This window comes from Phyllostomus hastatus, unplaced genomic scaffold (genome assembly GCF_019186645.2).
Source record: "Phyllostomus hastatus isolate PE091 unplaced genomic scaffold, TTU_PhHast_1.1 phas_scaffold_501, whole genome shotgun sequence".
In the NCBI taxonomy this organism is placed as follows: Eukaryota; Metazoa; Chordata; class Mammalia; order Chiroptera; family Phyllostomidae; genus Phyllostomus; species Phyllostomus hastatus.
The window spans coordinates 29,382,567-29,402,323 of NW_025334033.1; the positions used below are offsets into that span (position 1 = coordinate 29,382,567).

The 19,757-nt window shown below is 37.9% G+C and overlaps 1 protein-coding gene and 1 non-coding gene across 2 annotated transcripts; one reads left to right on the forward strand and one right to left on the reverse strand.

Annotated features, from left to right (window-relative positions):
* Positions 1-249: 249 nt before the first annotated feature.
* TRNAQ-CUG lies at positions 250-321 on the reverse strand. Its single transcript has one exon. It is a non-coding gene; the product is annotated as a tRNA-Gln (tRNA).
* A 300-nt stretch (positions 322-621) lies between these two features.
* On the forward strand, positions 622-19,283 carry RAB11A (RAB11A, member RAS oncogene family). The gene is made up of 5 exons (XM_045823404.1): positions 622-810; positions 9,396-9,591; positions 9,832-10,025; positions 10,976-11,056; positions 18,896-19,283. Exons 1-5 carry the CDS (start codon positions 771-773, stop codon positions 19,033-19,035), a joined length of 651 nt encoding a protein of 216 aa, XP_045679360.1. The 5' UTR covers positions 622-770; the 3' UTR covers positions 19,036-19,283.
* Positions 19,284-19,757: the final 474 nt, after the last annotated feature.

Sequence of the window (19,757 nt, forward strand, 5' to 3'; positions counted from 1 at the left end):
AGCAAAAGGAACTGAGTTTTATCCACCCTTTTCAAATACGGTTTGAGGAAGAGGGCCCAGTTAAAAGGAGAAGTGAAGAAGCAGTTGAGGAGACACCTAGGTGATACAAAGTAAAGGATTAAAAAGGTAAATCACTGAGGTCTTTAGACAAAGATTAAATTTTAGGAAACTCCCTCCCTACTTAGTTCAAAGTCATAGATAAGGTACTTTGACAATCACATAGTGAATAAATAAAAGCTTCAGGCATACAGGTTCCACCGAGATTTGAACTCGGATCGCTGGATTCAGAGTCCAGAGTGCTAACCATTACACCATGGAACCACCACGTGCACCCAGTTGCCTTGAGTCTGCTAATTACTCCACCCACAACCAAAAACCCACCAGTGAGAAGCAGGGCTGATTAGTTCCGGCACGGGGCTGCAGGAAACGAGGGAGATGTCACTAAGAGTGTAGTGAGCAGCCGCTAATAGTGTGATCAGCTGGAAGTCCAGGGTTGTTTCTCTTTTGAGTCTCGAGGAGGAGGTGAGAATTTGGAAACCCACGCAGTACTCGCTCAGACCACTCCTCTTGGGCTCAGGGGCGGGGGCGCCACCTCCCCGGAAGTACTTCCCCTTCGGGGCTGCAGCCCGCCGGAAGTGGCGTAGGGCAGGGAGGGGTTCTTCACCCGGTCCGGCAGCTGAAGCTTCGGCGCTCGGGTTACCCCTGCAGCGACGCCCCCTGGTCCCACCGATACCACTGCTGCTCCCGCCCCTTCACTCCTCGGCCGCGCAATGGGCACCCGCGACGACGAGTACGACTACCTCTTCAAAGGTGAGGTCATGGACTCTCCCGCTCTCCACCGAGTCCTGTTCGGGGACCCGGGACACTCCCCGGGGCCCTCGTCGGGCTACCCCTGTACTGAAACCGGTCTTAGCCTTTCCCTCTCTGTGTGGCTCGTCCTGCGGTCTTCCAGCTCGGCCCCTTTTTCTCCCCTTACAAAGGCGGGGAGTCCTGGCCGCACACGGGTCTCTTAGACAGCTCCTTGTAGGCCCTTAAGAGCCCCTCACCAAGTGTCCTTACGGCGGACTGCCTTCTCCCAAATCGTCTTCCTTTCCCGGGTTTCAGGGCCCCTTCAGAAGGGTCGCCCCTCCCACCATCTAGCTTTCGGATTTAGCGCCCCCTCCCCCTCAGTGTGCACCCTGCCAGGGCTCACTCCCTTTCCTGCACCCCTGCGACCCGCCCTTCGCTCCGCTCCTCACCTTGCCTAGAGCAGACTATCTCTACAAGTCTTTCTTATCTGCCCCCTTTCCCGGGCGAGCTGCTCCTCTGCTTCCCCTCAGACACACAGCCCTCAAGGCCATCTTCCATCCCGGCGCCAGGCCCTCGTTAAAATCTGAGCGGGCCAGCGGCCCCCACTCGCCCCACAGTTATAGCCGTCAGTAACCTCGCACTGTCCCCGGGATTGGTAGCGCTTTCTCTACTTTCTCTCCCCAAATAGTTTCGAGCTCTCCCAGGTCTTCTGTGCGACCCCAAAGGGGGGGGGGTGTAATGTTGGGCAAAAGGGATTGTCCGTCCCCCGCGCACGCACTTGTCGCAGTGACCCGGCAGACTGATGTGATTTCCCACCTAGCCTTTTATCTCCTACTCTCCCTGCGCAGCGGCCACCAGCCCGGGGTAACTCTTGACTCAGCTCTCGAGAAGGGGTTGCGGATGGGTGTTGGCTGTTATCCTTGCCAGACCTGAAGGCCCAGTTCCAGAGCAGGAAAGGTTGTGCGCTGCACAAATACTAGCTTGCTTTATCACTATGGACTGGTTGCTTCCTGCCGCAGCACTGGGAGGATCCAACCTTTGGGTGTTTTTAGAACAGGAAGAGAAGAGTCCTAGTTGGCTGCATACCTTTCCCTAAAGGTGGGGGGCGGGGAGAAGTTATGTGCTCTTTGGTCAAATTAAATATTAGACTGAATGCCCTAGGACAAAACACACTGGAAGGTGGGGAGTGGGTAGAAAGAATTGCTTATTGGTTAGTCCGGAAAGAATCCAAAGATAAAGGGTACAGTTTTCAATGAGAAGAGAGTACAAGTAAATGCTTTTTTGTTCAGTGAATGTGTTCTCACTCTGATGCCCTTTTCATTGCTCCTGAATTAGGAGGGCAGCCATCAGTGATATGTTGAACAAAGATCACTACCAGGGAGGAAGAGGCCATTGCTATTAAAGCTTTACAGCGGAGGGTGGAGTTTTTGAAAAAGAGTGTTAAGCATAGTGACAGTTTCCGACTTTGCCATTGGGTGCTAAGAATGATTGACCACATGAAGCAGGTAATGTTTTGCTTTACTAATACTTTGCCAATCTGGGCATACTAGTTGGTGATAATCTCATCACCACTTACTCTTCTGGGCCAGAATGTTCTATTATATGGGCAGAATACCTTCATTATACACCCCCAACCCCGATGGGGAAAGTCATTGATGAGAAGAGGGTACTTAATGCATTTTACATGTTTGCTGGTCATTTGAGGTCAAGTGAGGTCACTTAAAGTGAGACCTTGGAGACTGGGGTTTAACTATTAAAGGGACATTTTTTATTTTTAAATAAGGTGCGGTGGCAGTGGGTAGCTAGCTACCTTTGAAGTAATGAATTTAGAACAAGGTAGCGATTTTCAACCCTTTTCATCTCATGGCACACATAAACTAATTACTAAAATTCTGCAGCACACCAAAAAATATGTTTTCTGCCAATCTGACAAAAAATATATATAATTTTCATTCATTCATGCTGGACAGCTGTTGTGTTGGCTGTTGTCATTTTTAATTTGACAATCTAAGGGAAAAGAGGTTGGTGCTCATGACTAAATAGTCAGATATTGCATGTTTTAAAAACTCCTGCAACACACCGGTTGAAAATTGCCGAGATAGACTGCCAATATTTCTCCTGTTTGTTTTGGAACTTAAGTGTCCGTTATAAAAGCTTTTTTTTCTCACTAAGAATATTTTCCCTGATTGGCAAGAGAAGCTTTTAATGTAATTTTGAGATTAGAACATCCTATTAATGATTGAGAGCATAGGGCTTTGTAATCACTGAGACCCGATTCAAATCCTGTCTCAGGTCTTTAAATTTGTTTTGTGACCTTGAGAAAGTTAACTTTTTGAATTCCAGTTCCCTCATTATAAAATGAAAATAATACGTATCTTGCAGGACTATTGTGAAAATTAAATGGCACTGGTTGTAAAATTTTATTTTCTGTGAGGACTCAATAAATGGTAACTGAAAGAAGTTATTATGGTGTTGTCAGTTTTATTTACTTATTTATTGACTGATTAATTTTAGAGAGAGAGGGAGAAGAAGGAATGGGTAGGGGGAGACATCAGTTTGTTCCACTTACTTATTCATTCATTGGTTACTGTTGTATGGACCCAGACTGGGAGATTGAACCTGTAACCTTGTGGGGACAGTGCTCTAACCATCTGATCTATCCTGCCAGGGTTTGTCAGGTTTTTTTAACCATAAATCTTTATAAATATAAGAGCATTTAAGTATTAGTAAGGAAATTAGGAACTACTAAAGTACTTTGTTTCCATGGATTATGGTTTCTTTTTGTTGTACATTTTGCTGTTTAAGGTAGGGTGTTTAAAATATTGTACTGAGGATTTCCACTTTTTTAAAGCTCTTACAGGATATGAGTCATTTTTTTTTCTTCAGTGCTGATTATTTAGCCAAATTCTTATCTATGCAATTACTCTAATTGAAAATGAAGTAACAATAATTTCATTTTAAAATGCTTTTATTCTATAGATGAGATGAGCTGCAGCTCTTTACTTGGAAGAAGGCTTACCTAGCAGTCTTTAATAGTTGAGGGAATTGGAAGTTACTTTGTAACTCTAGCCAGTTAAAAATGAAGAGAGATTTTGATTAGTATAGGATGGAGTGGTCTAAATGGGAATACAGTGTGGGCAGCACTGGACATTTATTCTAAATTATGTAATTGTTCTTGAACATTAATTTTCAGTTAAATTTAACATTGAGATTTTTGGTGGGGGATTAACTTTATTTTTAACAAATTTACTTTTTGCCCTGGCTGGTGTGGCTCAGTTGGAGTGTCATCCAGTAAACCAAAGGGTTGTGGATTCAAGTTCTGGTAGGGGCATGTTTCTGGGTTGCAGGTTTGGTCCTGGTTAGAGTGCATAGGAGAAGCAATCAATTGATGTTTCTCTCTCACATTGATATTTCTCTCCCCGCCTTTCCTTCTCTCTAAAGTCAATGAGCATGTTCTTGGGTGAGAATTAAAACAAAACCTTGACTTTTTAAATATTTTAATTCTACAAGGATGTACCCACACACCGTGGTTAAGGCCCTGTGGAACACAGTCAATCATGGTTCCTATTTACAAGTATTTTGGTAGACACCAACCAATCAGCCACATTTTCTGAAAATACTTAGATACTTAGTCTATACCATTTTCTTTTTAATCTCATTGAAGGTCAGTAGTAATAAACTATCAGCTGATTGTCCGTGGAAATGATATATGAACTTTGCTGTCTTGCATCTTGGCAGTTTTTCTTCCATAACTTTTGCTTGAGCAACTCAGATTCTGCTGAGTCTGGAAAAACATATCTGGACTTCAGCCTTATTTTGAATGCATTTTATTTTAAAGAATTTTTTGGTGAGATACTATGAATATACATGGTGGGGCAAAAGTAGGTTTATAGTTGTTCGAATGGAAAATAGTACAATAATTAATAATAACACAAGAAAACTGTAAACCTACTTTTGCCCCATCCTGTAGTTGAAAGAGTAGAAAGATCTCCATACTTATTTATAAAAACCAGTATGAAGATCATCAATTATTCCTTCAGGTAATAACTTACAGGTCTGATGTGCTACAATTGATTGATTTGTCAGTGTAAGTTTTAATCTAGTATTTTAGTTTGCAAGGGAGTATATAAAACTAAATGTGGTTGAATAGGTGCAAATTTTAAATAATAGGTAATATGTATATTCTGTTTTAATGTCATTTAACAGCCTAATATTTAATATATATTGAACCAAGTTTAGTATCAGGGGTTAGAGGTTATACTTAAAATTCAGCAGATAAGGTTAGTGGTAATAAAAACTATCAGGATATTTTAGAAATGCTGTAGCTGTTTCATGTATAGATGCTGTTATTTATGTTTATATGTTTTATATAGATGGCTATAATTATAAAATGTTTAGAGTACTTTTAACCTAATATACTAGTTCTGGAAAACAGAAAAGTCACTGCAAATTTCTTTCTTGAACTGTAGGATGTGATCATATAGTTTGACATTTTTAAAATACAATGAAATATTATCATCTTAATGAGAAACTGATTAGAAATTTAAGTTTGAGCCCATGAAATTTGTTTTTTAATTATAGCCAGTAAATTCTCTTCTGTTGCTTAGGTAATTTATTCTAGTTGTTTATCTTTTCAGTGAGCTTAAATGTTTACTTCTTGGTTTGGTTTCTCATTTGGTAACTGAATAGAAGCAGCTTTCCTTATTGTGTCATTTCTCAGCATCATCTTGGCAACACTATTCTCTTTTTTTTAAAAAAAATCCTTACCTGAAGATGTTTTACTGATTTGAGAGAGAGAGAGAGAGAGAGAGAGAATGAGAGAGAGAAAGAAAGAAAGAAAGAAAGAAAGAAAGAAAGATTAGTTGCCTCCCATATGTGCCCTGACTGGGGATCGAACCTGCAACCTTTTGGTAAACAGAATGATTAATTGAGTCATCTGGGCAGGTTGCAGCACTATTCTTGAAGAACTGTTATCTTCTGTTGTAATTTAAAAACCCTTTAACAAGTTGTTAGTCTTAGTTCTGGCAATCTTGTGTATGTCTAGTTGAGAAAACTATACTGTGTAAAGCTTTCATGGGTCTTGAATTATTTTCAGCTAAAGATGCTATTTTTTTATAATGTTAAAATTAATTGGTTATATTCAAGAGAAAAAAAAATGCCCTCACCAACTTCACGATGGTTTAAAGATTTGAGAATGAGGAGACAGTGAAGATAATTATTAAAGTGAAGGCTGAAAGGCAAGAAACCAAAGGGCTAGAGTTTTTGTGGGAGGGAGAAGGTGTTCTTTTATTTTCTAAAGTTGTTGTCATTCTAGATGTCTTGCTCTTTGGCTCCTGAACTACTAATTGATATCTGAGTGTCTATGAAATAGAAACGGTCAACTTTTTGGGTTTTTTCTTCTTGCCTATTCCCATTTCAAGTGAGGCTTTTATACCTCAGTGCTAGTGAGGGGCCAGAAATGATTCAAACAATATTTCCTCAGCAAAACATTTTTTTCTTTTAATTTTTAAAATTTAATTGTTGTTCAAGTACAGTTTTCTGCCCTTCACCCCCATCCCAGCCCACCCCCAGCCCTCCCCACCTCCCTCCTGTCTCCTCCCTTTCCCCCCTTGTTATTGTCCATGTGTCCTTTCTACTAGTTCCTTCAAACCCTTCCCCCCTTCCCCTGAAATTCCCTCCCCTCCCCCCTCTGGTCACTGTCAGCCTGTTCTCAGTTTTAGTGCCTTCGGTTATATTTTGCTTGCTTGTTTGTTTTACTGATTAGATTCCTGTTAAAGGTGAGATCATATGGTATTAGTATTTCACTGCCTGGCTTATTTCACTTAGCATAATGCTTTCCAGCTCCATCCATGCTGTCTCAAAGGGTAGGAGCTCTGCCTTTCTCTCTACTGCATAGAATTCCATTGTGTAAATGTACCACAGTTTTTTGATTCATTCATTTACTGATGGGCACCTAAGTTGCTTCCAGCACTCGGCTATTGTATGTTGTGCTGCTATGAACAATGGGGTGTTCATCTGCTGAGCCAGAACATTTGAGCTCTCGCACTAAGAGGCAATAGTAAGTATCCTTTTAAGAGGGTTCAATTCTATAGCTGAAACTGGGATTTGACCTCACATCCAGAGTGGTGGACCTTGGAATCTGAGACGTCAATCAACCTTTCTATAAAGTTGGAAGTATATGGCAAGGTTTGTCTGGAAAAAGCCTAGCCATTATGAATAAATAGGAGTGATTTGTGAAACATCAGTGTAACCTGGCCGCCAAGGAGAGTGGACTAGAATACACTTGTGTGAAAGATGACATCAGTGTACTCATCGGTGTGGGTGGTAGACGCTGTTGAGTAAGCATGTGTACTTTGTGGCTGTCACATTCAAAATGAGTGAGTAGAGCAACGAATCTACATCAAATTTTGTGTTACGCTTGAACATTCCTCTGTGGAAACTACTTAGGTGATTCAGAAGGCCACAGCTATGGGCAGCTGGTCATTGGCAGCTTCATCAGAACAGTGTTCTCACTCAAGCATCATGTCCCATGCAGAGATTTTGATGAAACATCAAATCACCCAGGTGATTCAGCCCCCAGCTACAGCCCAGATTTGGCACCGTGTGACTTCTGGCTTTTCCCAAAACTAAAATCACCTTTGAAAGAGAAGAGATTTCAGAACATTGATGAGATTCAGGAAGATATGATGGGGCAGCTGGTGGTGATTGGGAGAACTGTGTGAGGTTCCAAGTTTCCTGCTTTGAAGGGGACTGAGGCATCATTATCCTATTTACAATGTTTCTTGTGTCTTGAATCTTCTTCAGTAAATGTCTCTATTTTTCATAGTACATGGCTGGATACCTTCTGGACAGACCTTGTATTGTCTTTGAAGGATACTTTCATAACCTTAATATATTCTTCCTTAGTATCCAAATAAAAGCATTTATTATAGTATCTGTGTTTGCCATGATACCTTTGCTACCTCTAATTGACTATATAGCTAGAAATAACTACTCATTGTGCTGCATGGAATCACTGCTCTCTGGATAATTTCTTGCTGAATCAGCTGATAGAGGAAACCAGAAAGAAACACATTTGATAATATCCTGCCTCCATTACTGTCTCGAGGCCAGCTTATATCTGCTCTTTTGGCAAGGAAGGAATGTATAATGCATTCTCTGCCCTCTAAGCAGAATGCAGCGAGCTCTCAGTTTTTACCTCCCTCCCCACTCACCCCCAAATCCCAATTTCTTTAGTAAGGCATGGTCTTATTCTTAGATGTTGTTCTTACATGTTTGATTTTCTAGTCCTGGTGTCTATACCAGTGAGCTGGTAAGAAGTAACAAGAATTAGTAGTTCACGGTAGGAATAAATATAATATTTTCTGAAATATCTATACAATTTTTACAAAGGAAAAAAGTGTTACGAAGCTTAGATCCTGTAAATTGGTGAACTCATTTTGTTCTTTAAATTTAGATAGACGTGATTTAAAATAAGTTAACTGCCTTATTTCCCAATTGTTTTTTAAATTCTTAAGGGTAAATATTGCCTTGGGTGAAAAAGAATCCTCATATGTTTAGTTAGTAAATAAGGTGCCTTCTAATAGTAATTATAGAAAATAAATTCATCTAACCAAAACCTGTATTAAGGGCCTGGCTGGGTAGCTCAGTTGATTAGAGTGTCGCCCCCGATATGCCAAGGTTGTGGATTTGCTCCCCAGTCCAGGCACATACAAGAAGCCACCAAGGAGTGTGTAAATAAGCAGAACAACAAATCCATGTCTGTCTGTTTGTCTCGGTCTCTCCGTCTCCCCCTCTCTCCCTGCTCCCTCTCCCTGCCTCCTTTCCTCTCTCCCTCACCCCCCTTTCTGTCTCTCTAAAATGAGGAGTTTTAAAAAAAATTCATGAAGTGGTAAGTGAAAGTATACATTTGCTGTTGGCTCAATTACTAGCTATCTAAAGCCTCTGTTAAACTTTGTGGATGGAAGATTTGTTTCTGGAGGGGTTTCTACTTTCCTGCCAATCTGATAAATGCAGCTATTAAAGGGTCATTGTAGTTTCTGTGATCTGGGTGGCAAAGTTTATAAACCTGCTGCCTCATATGTTTAGTGTATTTCATTCTGCCTAGGTGTGAGTCCTAAGGTCAGACCCAGTCTTGGATGAAACTAAGTAGAACATAGTATTCACTTTTTTCTCTCTCTACCACCCACTAACAACATCCTTTGTTGCTTTCATGTCATACAAGTTAATATCACAAATTGTTCATTTGGCTTAGGATTTATCTTTCAAGTTACTCCCTTCTAAAGCAGCAATTTTCAACATTTTTCATCTCATGGCACACATAAACTATTTACTAAAATTCTGCAACACACCAAAAAAATACTGGTTTTTGCTGATCTGACCCCCCAAAAAGTATAATTTTGATTCATTCACACTAGAAGGCTACCGTTGTGTTGTTGTTTTTTAATTTGACAGTCTAAAGGAAAAGAGGTTATTGCCCCTGACTAAATTAAATAGTCAGGTATTGCACGTTTTAAAAATTCTCGTGGCACACTGCTTGAAAATCAGTGTTCTAAGGTAGTGTGTTTGTCTCATTCATCTGATAATGAAGTTCTTTGTCTTTTCAGTTGTCCTTATCGGAGATTCAGGCGTTGGAAAGAGTAATCTCCTGTCTCGATTTACTCGAAATGAGTTTAATCTCGAAAGCAAGAGCACCATTGGAGTAGAGTTTGCAACAAGAAGCATCCAGGTTGATGGGAAAACAATAAAGGCACAGATATGGGACACAGCTGGGCAAGAGCGATATCGAGCTATAACATCAGCGTAAGTCTCAACAGTTTTTAAGTTCTGTGAAATAGGCTGCCATCAAGTGAATTAGCAGACTTTCGGTATTGGAAAAGTTACTGGGTACCCCCCACTTTTCAGAAATATCTAGTATTAAGATTTTGAAATTTACTTATAAAGGTGTTTTTAAATATATATAAACCATATATTTAGTTCTTCCTGGTGTTCCCTTCCATTTTGTAGTTGTCTCCTAATAGTTACATGCACTTCTGTTTTCAGATACTATCGTGGAGCTGTAGGTGCCTTATTGGTTTATGATATTGCTAAACATCTCACCTATGAAAATGTAGAGCGATGGCTGAAAGAACTGAGAGATCATGCTGATAGTAACATTGTTATCATGCTTGTGGGCAATAAGAGTGATTTGCGTCATCTCAGGGCAGTTCCTACAGATGAAGCAAGAGCTTTTGCAGGTTAGTGATACGGATGTCATCTTACTCCGGTGATTCTATATTTCTTACTGTTATATCCTGCAGTTTTGATAATCCTTCCAATGAGGGTAATCAGTTACATTAATTTCAGAAGGGTAAACTTGAATACATAATGAATGCTCAGCAAGGATTGTTTTGAAAGTGCGTGATGGCTGCAGGGCTCTTTTGCTTAACTTTGAGTTACTAAAACACTAGTATTTTGGGTTTTTGCTGCCAAAAATTGAATATAAGTATTGTTTTCTCTCCCTGGAAAGGGTGGGTGAAATCTATTCTGTGCTTCTGTTTCTTTTTCCATTATGTCTCTGTGATTTCCCAAGGCTGTTCTGTGTGGGGGTCTGAAAAGCAGTAGCCCAGGGAGTGTCAAAGACCAATAGGCATTCAGCTGCTGAGGAGGTACAACTTCTTGTAGCTTTACCGAGGGCCCACCTATCTGTCTCTTCACACTGTTCTGGAGAGGCGTCCGGCCAGAGGGCAACATTGTCCGTTCTTGGCTAGTGAAGTTGTGACCGGCTTTGTGCTGTTTTGTCTAACAGTTCTTTAGTTGTCCAGGCAAGAAGCTTTGTTTCAGATAATATAGTTACAGAGTTCTAAGTTAATCACATACACCCTTTCTTATTCATGCTGTAGCTGTGCGGTTGGAGGACAGTAAGAGGTGGAAGTAGCTGTATATTTGATAAGTTTAGTACACTTTGAGTAGTGTGTTCATTCTGGTGGTACTATTTAGATATATTAAGTATTTTAATGAATCCAATAAAAATTTTTGGTTATTTTTAATCTACTAAAGTGTAAGCAGAGTGGTATCCATATTGCTCAAGAAGTTGGGGAGGTCTTAGGATTATGGAAGGTCTTCTACTTTTTCCTTTAAGGCTTGAGTATATTACATCCCTTGTATTAAAATTTGACAAAAGTGAAGTTTTTGTGTCTCCCTACAGAAAAGAATGGTTTGTCATTCATTGAGACATCAGCTCTAGACTCTACAAATGTAGAAGCTGCTTTTCAGACAATTCTGACAGGTAAGACATGCATTTTCATATTATACCAGTGGGAAATAAAAGTTTTAGGGAGGCTATTTATTTTTTTATTTTGAGAGAGAGAGACAGACAGACAGACATTGATTTGTTGATCCACGTATTTTATGCACTCATTGTTTGATTCTTTTACGTTTCCTGGCCAGGGATCAACCCACAATCTTGGTGTATCAGGACGATGCTCTAACCAACTGAGCTACCTGGCCAGGACCTAGGGAGGTAATTTAAACAAAATAATTGGGAAAACAAACTATCTAAACTATCTAGCACAGTATCTAAGAATGACTGTCATTTGAGAGCTACTATAGCAAGAGCTATAAAATTAGTTACGATCATTGCTTGCTGAGCTTTAATCATCCTAATTCATTTGGTTTACAGTGGGAAATACACTTTAAAATTGTTTGTTGACTTCTATTATTACCTCAATCCACGTAGTCTATAATTCATATAATTCATGGTGACAAACACAAAGTAATGTTTAAATCTACTTTCTAAGATAAATATTGACATTCCAGCTATGGAAAGATATAAATGTCTTGTTATAATTTAGTAGGGCAAATACATTCTAGGTTCTGATATGTTAAAGAAGCAGCTAGGGAAAAATGTGTTCTTAAAAATTAAAAAGAAAACCACAAAGTAAAATTCTCCCATGATATATTGTAGAAGAAGCAGGGTGTTCCCTGTGGAGAAAATCAGCCAGTAATTGCATATAGAAAAGTTTAACTTTAGTACAGTGGGAAAGGAACACAGTTCCCGCTGTTTTGGAAGGTGGATGAGCATACCAGTTCAGCCTCAGGATAAGAAGGCGTTTTATTAGTGTTGACTCATATTTACCCGGACTTTATTAGAATAACCAGTTTTAATCTTAATCTTCTAATACTTTGATAGGTTATTTTAAGTACTTTAAAATTTCATGTTACTTTTAAGAACTCGCTAGTCTTAATACATAGTATAGTCTTGTTCTAAAAAGTCTATATGGAGAAATGGTTAAGTAAATGGATTTCCAATTATAATGTATCATAATTTTAATTTATTCTTTGTGTACTTATATTAGAGGTCAACAGACTTTAATTTCTAAATGTTGTTCTATTTTACTGTAAAAAAATGTAGGGAATTAAACCTAGGATTTAAGAGCATGGACTTGGAAGCCTGACTTGGGTTCTAGTCCTGGCTCCCCCACTTATTATTAGCTCTGTAATCTTAGGTAAGTACTTAAACTTTCTAGGCCTTAATTTTTTTGTCTGTTAAATTTAAATATGTATTGGGGAGTTCTGTTATTTTCCTTTTGGAAAGGGTCTGTATTTATAATAAAAACCTGTGATATGATTTGACTCAACTGTTATGTGTGACTGCAAAGTTTTTGTCTCTGTAGCCCACAGAATTGTCTGTCACTGAGACATCTGCTCTAAACTCCAGAATGAGTTCGTGCATGTAAAATGCTTAGCTATCCCTGGTACAGAGTGAACGTTTGATAAATCAGTAGCTAAATAGCGGTCCCAGCAAGAAAAAACTCGAATGAAGAAGAAACTAAATATTGGTAATTCACATACCTATTATAGTAACTGAAAGAACTGGTGCTGGGATTGGATTAATAGCCTTTGGAACATAGTAGCTAGCTTTCACTTAGAATCTTCTGTCAAGTTTCATTGCAGAGTGTTTCAAACAAGTAAGATTTGGTTAAATATGCAATATGTCTGCAAATCCTACTTTTTTTTTTCTTTATAACCACTTGTGTGGACTCTGTTGCATCAATATGTAGAGTACTACATTTAGATCCAGGAGTGGTAGGCTTTTTACTTTTTATCACTTTGCTTCCACTCCCTCTGTAACTGACTTTACTGAGCCTCCCTGGTCCTCTGATTCATAGTATCTTAGAATGAGCGAAAGTCATCTCGAAGGTCTGAGTCTCCTTTTTTTAGAAAGATTTTATTTATTTATATTTAGAGAGAGGCGAAGGGAGGGGGAAAGAGGGAGAGAAACATGTGTTGTTGTCTCTTGTGTGCCCCCTACTGGGGACCTATCCTTCAACCCAGGCATGTGCCCTGACTTGGAATCAAACCCTTTGATTTGGAGGCTGGCATTCAGTCCACTGAGCCACATCAGCCAGAGTTGATCTTGAAGGTCTGAGTCTCTTAAGGCCTCTGAAAATGTCACTTGCAAAACTTTTTAGTGAATCCTTGTTGTTGGGGTATTTTTTATGTTCCATCAGTCTCTGCTATAATTCTAGCTCATTTATTCAGATATTAAGTGAAGGTGAGATCAAGTCTTCCACCTGCTAATTATTGTATGCATCATTGGTAACATTGACTTCATAAGCTACTAAACAGACCTTATGAACTAAAAAATAAACAGTGATATGTACTTAAAAGTGAGCTGTTTTGTCCTTAAAGATGAAGAACATCTTTTTTTTTCTTACAATTCACTCTAGATTAAACTTTTGTTACTGCTTGAATAATGTTGCTTATAAACCAGCAAGACTTTAGCTTCACTTAGTACCATTTTTCCTCTCCATGTTCACTATTTCCTCTCCATATTCACTATTTCCTCAGCTTCCTGCATAAATGTTAGTGTTGATCTGTGGGATCAGAGATCACTGCATATGGCAGCAGACATCTGTGCTGTTTTGCAAGTGTTAGGATGTTTAAACTTTTTTTTATACCAGTGGGAGTATTAGGGCATTAAAAAACACAGGAAAGGGAAAAATAACCTCATTGGGCTTAATTCACCCTAAATGTTAACAGTTTTAAGGGAGCATTTATAGCATTTACATTGTATTTTGATGTTGCCGTAAGAAGAAATAGCTTAATTTTTAAGATACAAAATTATGCATTGAGAATTTTATCTTAACATTATTATTCCAAAGTTAATTGTATTGCTTATTTTAGAATAGAGCCACGGCATTTTTGACATTCATGAATTGGACAGTAATTTCGTGACATAATTTTGCTGATAGTATTTTCAGGGGTAGTCAGCCAGTGCATGAGTGAGCCTGATAAGATTGCCTAGTCTCTGCTTTTCAGTGCAGTTTTGTTTTCTGTCATCCTCAAGTTCATTAAGGAATATTATTAATCTATTGTTTCCATAGGCTGTTTTTTTTCTCTCTGAATTTTGACAGTTACAGCCTTGAAAAGTTACAATAACTGTACAAACAATTTGCAAATATCCTTAACCTATATTTCCCAAATGTTGATATTTTACCATATCCCCTTTATTATTTTTTCTACTTCTCCCTAAATATATATTTTTTCTCTCCAAATATATACATGTTATATACCATTTTAAATGATAAACATGCTTCCCCTTATATCTAAGCACTTTTTATTGTGTATTTCCTAAAAATAGGGACTTTCTCTTTCATAACCATAGTACAGTTCTCAAAAATCAGTTAGAGGGTAGCTCTAAACATCAGTGTCCAACTACAGACCTTATTCAGATTTTGCCAGTTGTTCCAGTTATTAGCAAATTAAGACTGGAGTCAAACCACACACTGTATTCAGCTGTTGTATCTCTTTAGTTTCCACTAATCTGAAACAGTTTGCTAGTCTTTTATTTATTGAAATTTTTTGAAGGATACAGGTTAGTTATCGTGTAATGTACTTCAATTTGGATTTTTGCCTACTGTTTCTTCATAATTACATTCTATGTATTTTCAGCGGGAACATCACAAAAAGTGTGCTCAATGCACCGTAGCAGGAGGCTTGTGATACTGGCTTGTCTTATTCATTTATTCAGTACTGGTGATACTAACTTTGATACTTTGGTTAAGGTGGTACTGCCAGTTTCTCCATGTAATTAGTAAGTCCAAGCCATCTTTTTAGTATGGAGACTAAATTCTTTTGTAGTTGAAAGAATTTTGATTCACTTAGCATATTGACTTGAAAGTAGAGTGAAAGTTTCCAGGTATTACAGTAATCTCCCCTTATCTGCGGTTTTACTTTCCTCAGTTTTAGTGTTCTGCAGTCAACTGTGGTCCAAAAATATTAAGTTCCAGAAGTAAACAATTCATAAGGTTTAAATCATGTGCCATTTTGAGTAGTGTGATGAAATCTCATGCCCTTCCCCTCCATCCTGCCCAGGACGGCAGCCCCCCTTTGCCCTGCATTTCCTGCTGTTTACACTAGCCTGCCTGTTAGTCACTCTGGGTTAGGAGATGACTGTATAGCAGTGATTGTGTTCAAGTAACCCTGACTGCATTTTAGGCATCCACTGGGGGTGTTTTGATTATATCCCTGGCAGAGTCTCCTCATTAGGTGTAGTAGCTTTGTTTTTGGCACGTGGCAACTTTTATTAAATATTTGTCAGTATATCAAATTGGAGCATTTTTTGACTTTTGAGAAACTTACGTGGTCAGCAATGGGTTTGAAGAAGACATAAAATTTTTTGAAAGAGGTTGTAGTAGTGGAATAACTCAGGCCTCTATTTTCACAATTTTTGTAGGAACTGAAGAATTTTAGCTCTTTTTGTTTCCCAAATTCAAACAGTGGCTTTTAATTTCCTTAGAATTTACTTTGCAACTTGACCCATACTTCCATTAAAGTAGAAATAGGTATATGTCGTTTTAAACTTAACTTTACCTGGTTATATTTAAAACTATTTTATATTTATTTTTTACTTCATATTTAGATCTACAGGAGATTCTTATATAGGAACGATAAAGTAGTATTCCTTTTCTTTCTGACCTTACATATTCTCTGGATGTCTTAAAAAGGGACTGCACAGGAATTGGCATATCATATACATTTAGTTCTAAAGGAAAACATGCCCTTGAAAAAGGAAAATATTTGCATCTGGTTTTAGCACGTTACTAGTGCTGTTCCCTTCCCCCCACTTCAATAACCTTTTCTAACCAGGTACCAGCTAGAAAGGTACCTGCATCTTATTTTGTTACCCAAAGTTTCTTTTTTTTTTTGTGACATATCTAGCTACAATTAAATAAATTAGTTGTGTAGCCTATTAGTGCCCATTGTACCTGGAAGAAAACTTTTCTTCTAATTGTCTGACCAATACTTTCCTATTTATTTATTACCTTCTTTATTATTTTTAGTAGCAGACAGACATTTTAGTGACTGTGGCTAATGTAGCAGTAATCCATTTCTACCAGACGGTTTGCAGCACTCGTAGGCAGTTATACAACACTGCTCAAATTTCTTGCTTTGTAATGAGATCTCTTTAATTATTTAACTTTCTATGTTCTCAGAGAATTCTTCCTTTTCCTCCCTTTCACTGTTTGCTTTTCATGTAAGAACCTGTAAAATATTTTTTTTTGTTCTGGTTCCCCTAACTTAATGTTTAATACAACTTGCAGAGAAGTTGAAATTTGTAGAGGGTCACATTTAATCATTTGCACTTGAAAAAGAAGAGCTAGCCACCAGTTTGGAGTTAGAGAGAAAACATAAAGAATGAATGGTGTAGTTTTACAGTAAGTTGATGATTGTCTTTATGCCTTAGCCACTAGCTTGATTGAATGACTGTCTTTCTTACCCTTGACACACTCCAGCCCCACCCCTTTTCAGTGAAAATCTAAATGAAGACTCCATACCCTTTGTTGGTCTTATTTTTTAAAATTCTGGTTAGTAGTCTTGATTGTAATCTCTTTTTTTCTCTCGATGGGTTTTAGAGCTTTGAACTACTGTCAGCCTTCTCAAATACAAATTTTAGCACCATTCCTCCCCGCACCCCCATCCCCCAATTTAAAAGGAACGCACTAGCTGTCAGTGTTTCTGTTATTTTACACATTCAGTTTACATGTACAGCTTGCTGTTCAGCTTTAGAGAAATTAGTTTTTATTTTGGAGAAAGTGTGCTAAATCAGCTTGTACATTTCTTTTTCTTTAACTTTTCATTATGGAATGTTTCCAACATACTAAAGGTAGGATAGTATCATGAACTCCGGTAGCTGTCAACCTTCAGCTTGTGGCTAACCTTTCCTCCACCTGATCCCTTTACCAGTATTTTGAATCAACTCCAGGGTTTTACATAATTTCATTTGTAAACACCTCATGATGTATATCTGAAAGAGTAAGACTTAAACCCATAACAACAAAATCACTTAAAAATTGGCAGTAATTTCTACTTGTCATTTATTATTCAAACGATACTAAATTTTTTTCACTTAAAATTAGAATCCAGATGATGTTCATATTGCAGTTGGTTGACGTGTTCTTAGAGCATTTTGCAAACACAATTTCACATTCTTTTACCCTGTAACTTTGTGTTTTTTAAATTTTCAGGTAAACACTTTAGAGCCTTCATCTAGAATCATCAACTGGTCATATTTAGATTATTTCTCCATGTGTATATATACTTTCCTCCCCCCTTTGCTGAAATTTTGGAAGATAAATTGTAGACATTGTAGCACTTTACTACTAAATACTTAAGTATTTTCTCCTAAGAACAAGGCATGCTACATATACCATACACCATACCCAAGAAATTTATGTTTATACTGTATTAAAAATACGCAGTTTACATTCAGTTTTTCCCACATGTACTAATAGTGTCCTTTTATAGGATTGGTTTTTACATTTTAAATCCAGGGTCTGGTCAGTTGCATTGATAGAATTGTTTTATATGTGTGGTATCAAATAGAGTAGCCACTGGTAACAGACTGTTATTGAGTACTTGAAATATAGCTAGTGAACTGACGAATTGGGTTTTAAATTTTATTCAGTTAATTTAAGTAAATTTAAATACATTTAGTTAATCAGTTTAATAGGTGGCTATTGCATTGGATAGTATAGATGTAGAATATTTATCCCCATTTTTCAAATGTAAACCTTTTTGAAGTCTTGGCAGATTGTCTTGTAGAATGTCCCTCAGTGTGAATTTATCTAATTGTTTCCCCATGATAAACTCCTTTTAAATATTTTTGGCAGAAATACATAGGTGTCCTTTGTGGAAATACATTGTATCCTTCATAGTACACCATAATAGGCATATATCAATTTGCCCCATTTTTAGAATTCACTTACCTTTTGAGGATATTTGGGGTGGGGGTAGCACTGAGAGGTAAATGAGATACGTAATCTAGTCAGAGGGAACTACTGTTCAGGAATGCAATATAAGACCAAATAAAATGTGCTTGAGATACTTGCTGTAGAGAATTTAGTAACATTTATTCATGTAGTTAGTTACTTATCAAACGCCTACTATCTGCTGTATGCTGGAGATACCTAGCAATGAATAAGGTAGACACAGTTTTGTTTAATATGAAGTGGAAGGAGTCGACACTAAACAGTTTTGGTAAGCCATATAAAATCTTAAGTTGCCTGTTTTAAATAATTACTTAATTACAGTTTAACCTTAGTTTAGGAGGCACTGATGAACATTTTTTCCCTCCCTTTCTGAGAGTCCTTTGGGATTTTGGAATGTTTATAAAGTTGGGCTTTTCTCTCTGCAGCCAAGAACAATACCTTATTGTGCCTGATGGTGCAAATTTACTTTTATTTTTCAGTGGTACAATGTCAGTGTATGTAGGGTTTTTTTTTGGTAAGGGTACAATGAAAATATTCTCATGGTTTAATTTGAGTCTAAGCCTATAAATTATGAAATCTCTTTAAACAAAGATTTATTAATTGGCAAAACTCTCTCTCTGAAATGGAAAACCTTTGTTTCTCTTCTTAACCTAAGAGGATTTATTAAAATAATGGGTTGACTCTAATCACTGGCTGTTTGAAAATAAAACTTTAAATTTATAATTCTATGTTCACTTTATTTGCAGTTTTTCCTGCAGATGTATCTTCTTCCTCTATGTATCTTTTATGTGAACTATTGATGAGCCTGTAACACTGGGTATTGCTGTTTCTTTTTTTTTTTTTTTACTCAGAGATATACCGCATTGTTTCCCAGAAGCAAATGTCAGACAGACGTGAAAATGACATGTCTCCAAGCAACAATGTGGTTCCTATTCATGTTCCACCAACCACTGAAAATAAGCCAAAGGTGCAGTGCTGTCAGAACATATAAGGCGTTTCTCTTCTCCCCTAGAAGGCTGTGTATAGTCCATTTCCCAGGTCTGAGATTTAAATATATTTGTAATTCTTGTGGTCACTTTTGTGTTTTATTACTTCCTTATACTTAACGAATGTTCCATGTTTTAAGTCTTTTGATTTCAGCTTTATAAAAATCATCCGTTTGTCCCGAATGACTGCAGCTTTTTTCATGCTATGGCTTCACTAGCCTTAGTTTAATAAACTGAATGTTTGGATTCTTCAGTTATTGTTTACTTTTCATCATAGAAACCTGTCACTATAGGACACAATAGAGCTTATCACTTGGAGCTCAGACCTGTTGGTTTTGATCAAATCAAATTAAGAAGACTCTAGAAATAAGCTATCATTTTGCCACAGAGCAGCTTATAATTCATACACTCTTCTCTTAGTGCAGTGTGTATTTCCACAAATTGCCCTTTAAACATAGCAGGATTTTGAGAGCTTGAAAATTTTCCATTATTCTGGAAATCACTTTCAAAAATGCCTTAATAGGGTTATGTAGTTCAGTAATTTTTGGTTTTAATTTTTGTAAGCATCAAAGGTGATTTGAGAGGGCATTTTTTTGCTGGATGAGAATGACCTTAATAAACACAGAAGACTGCATTGTGGTTTCAGCTGTGGTATGGACAGGGGTCACGTGTTAGTGCCGCCTGGCAGGCGGGAACTGGAGAGACTGGTGGAATTCCATCTGAGGTG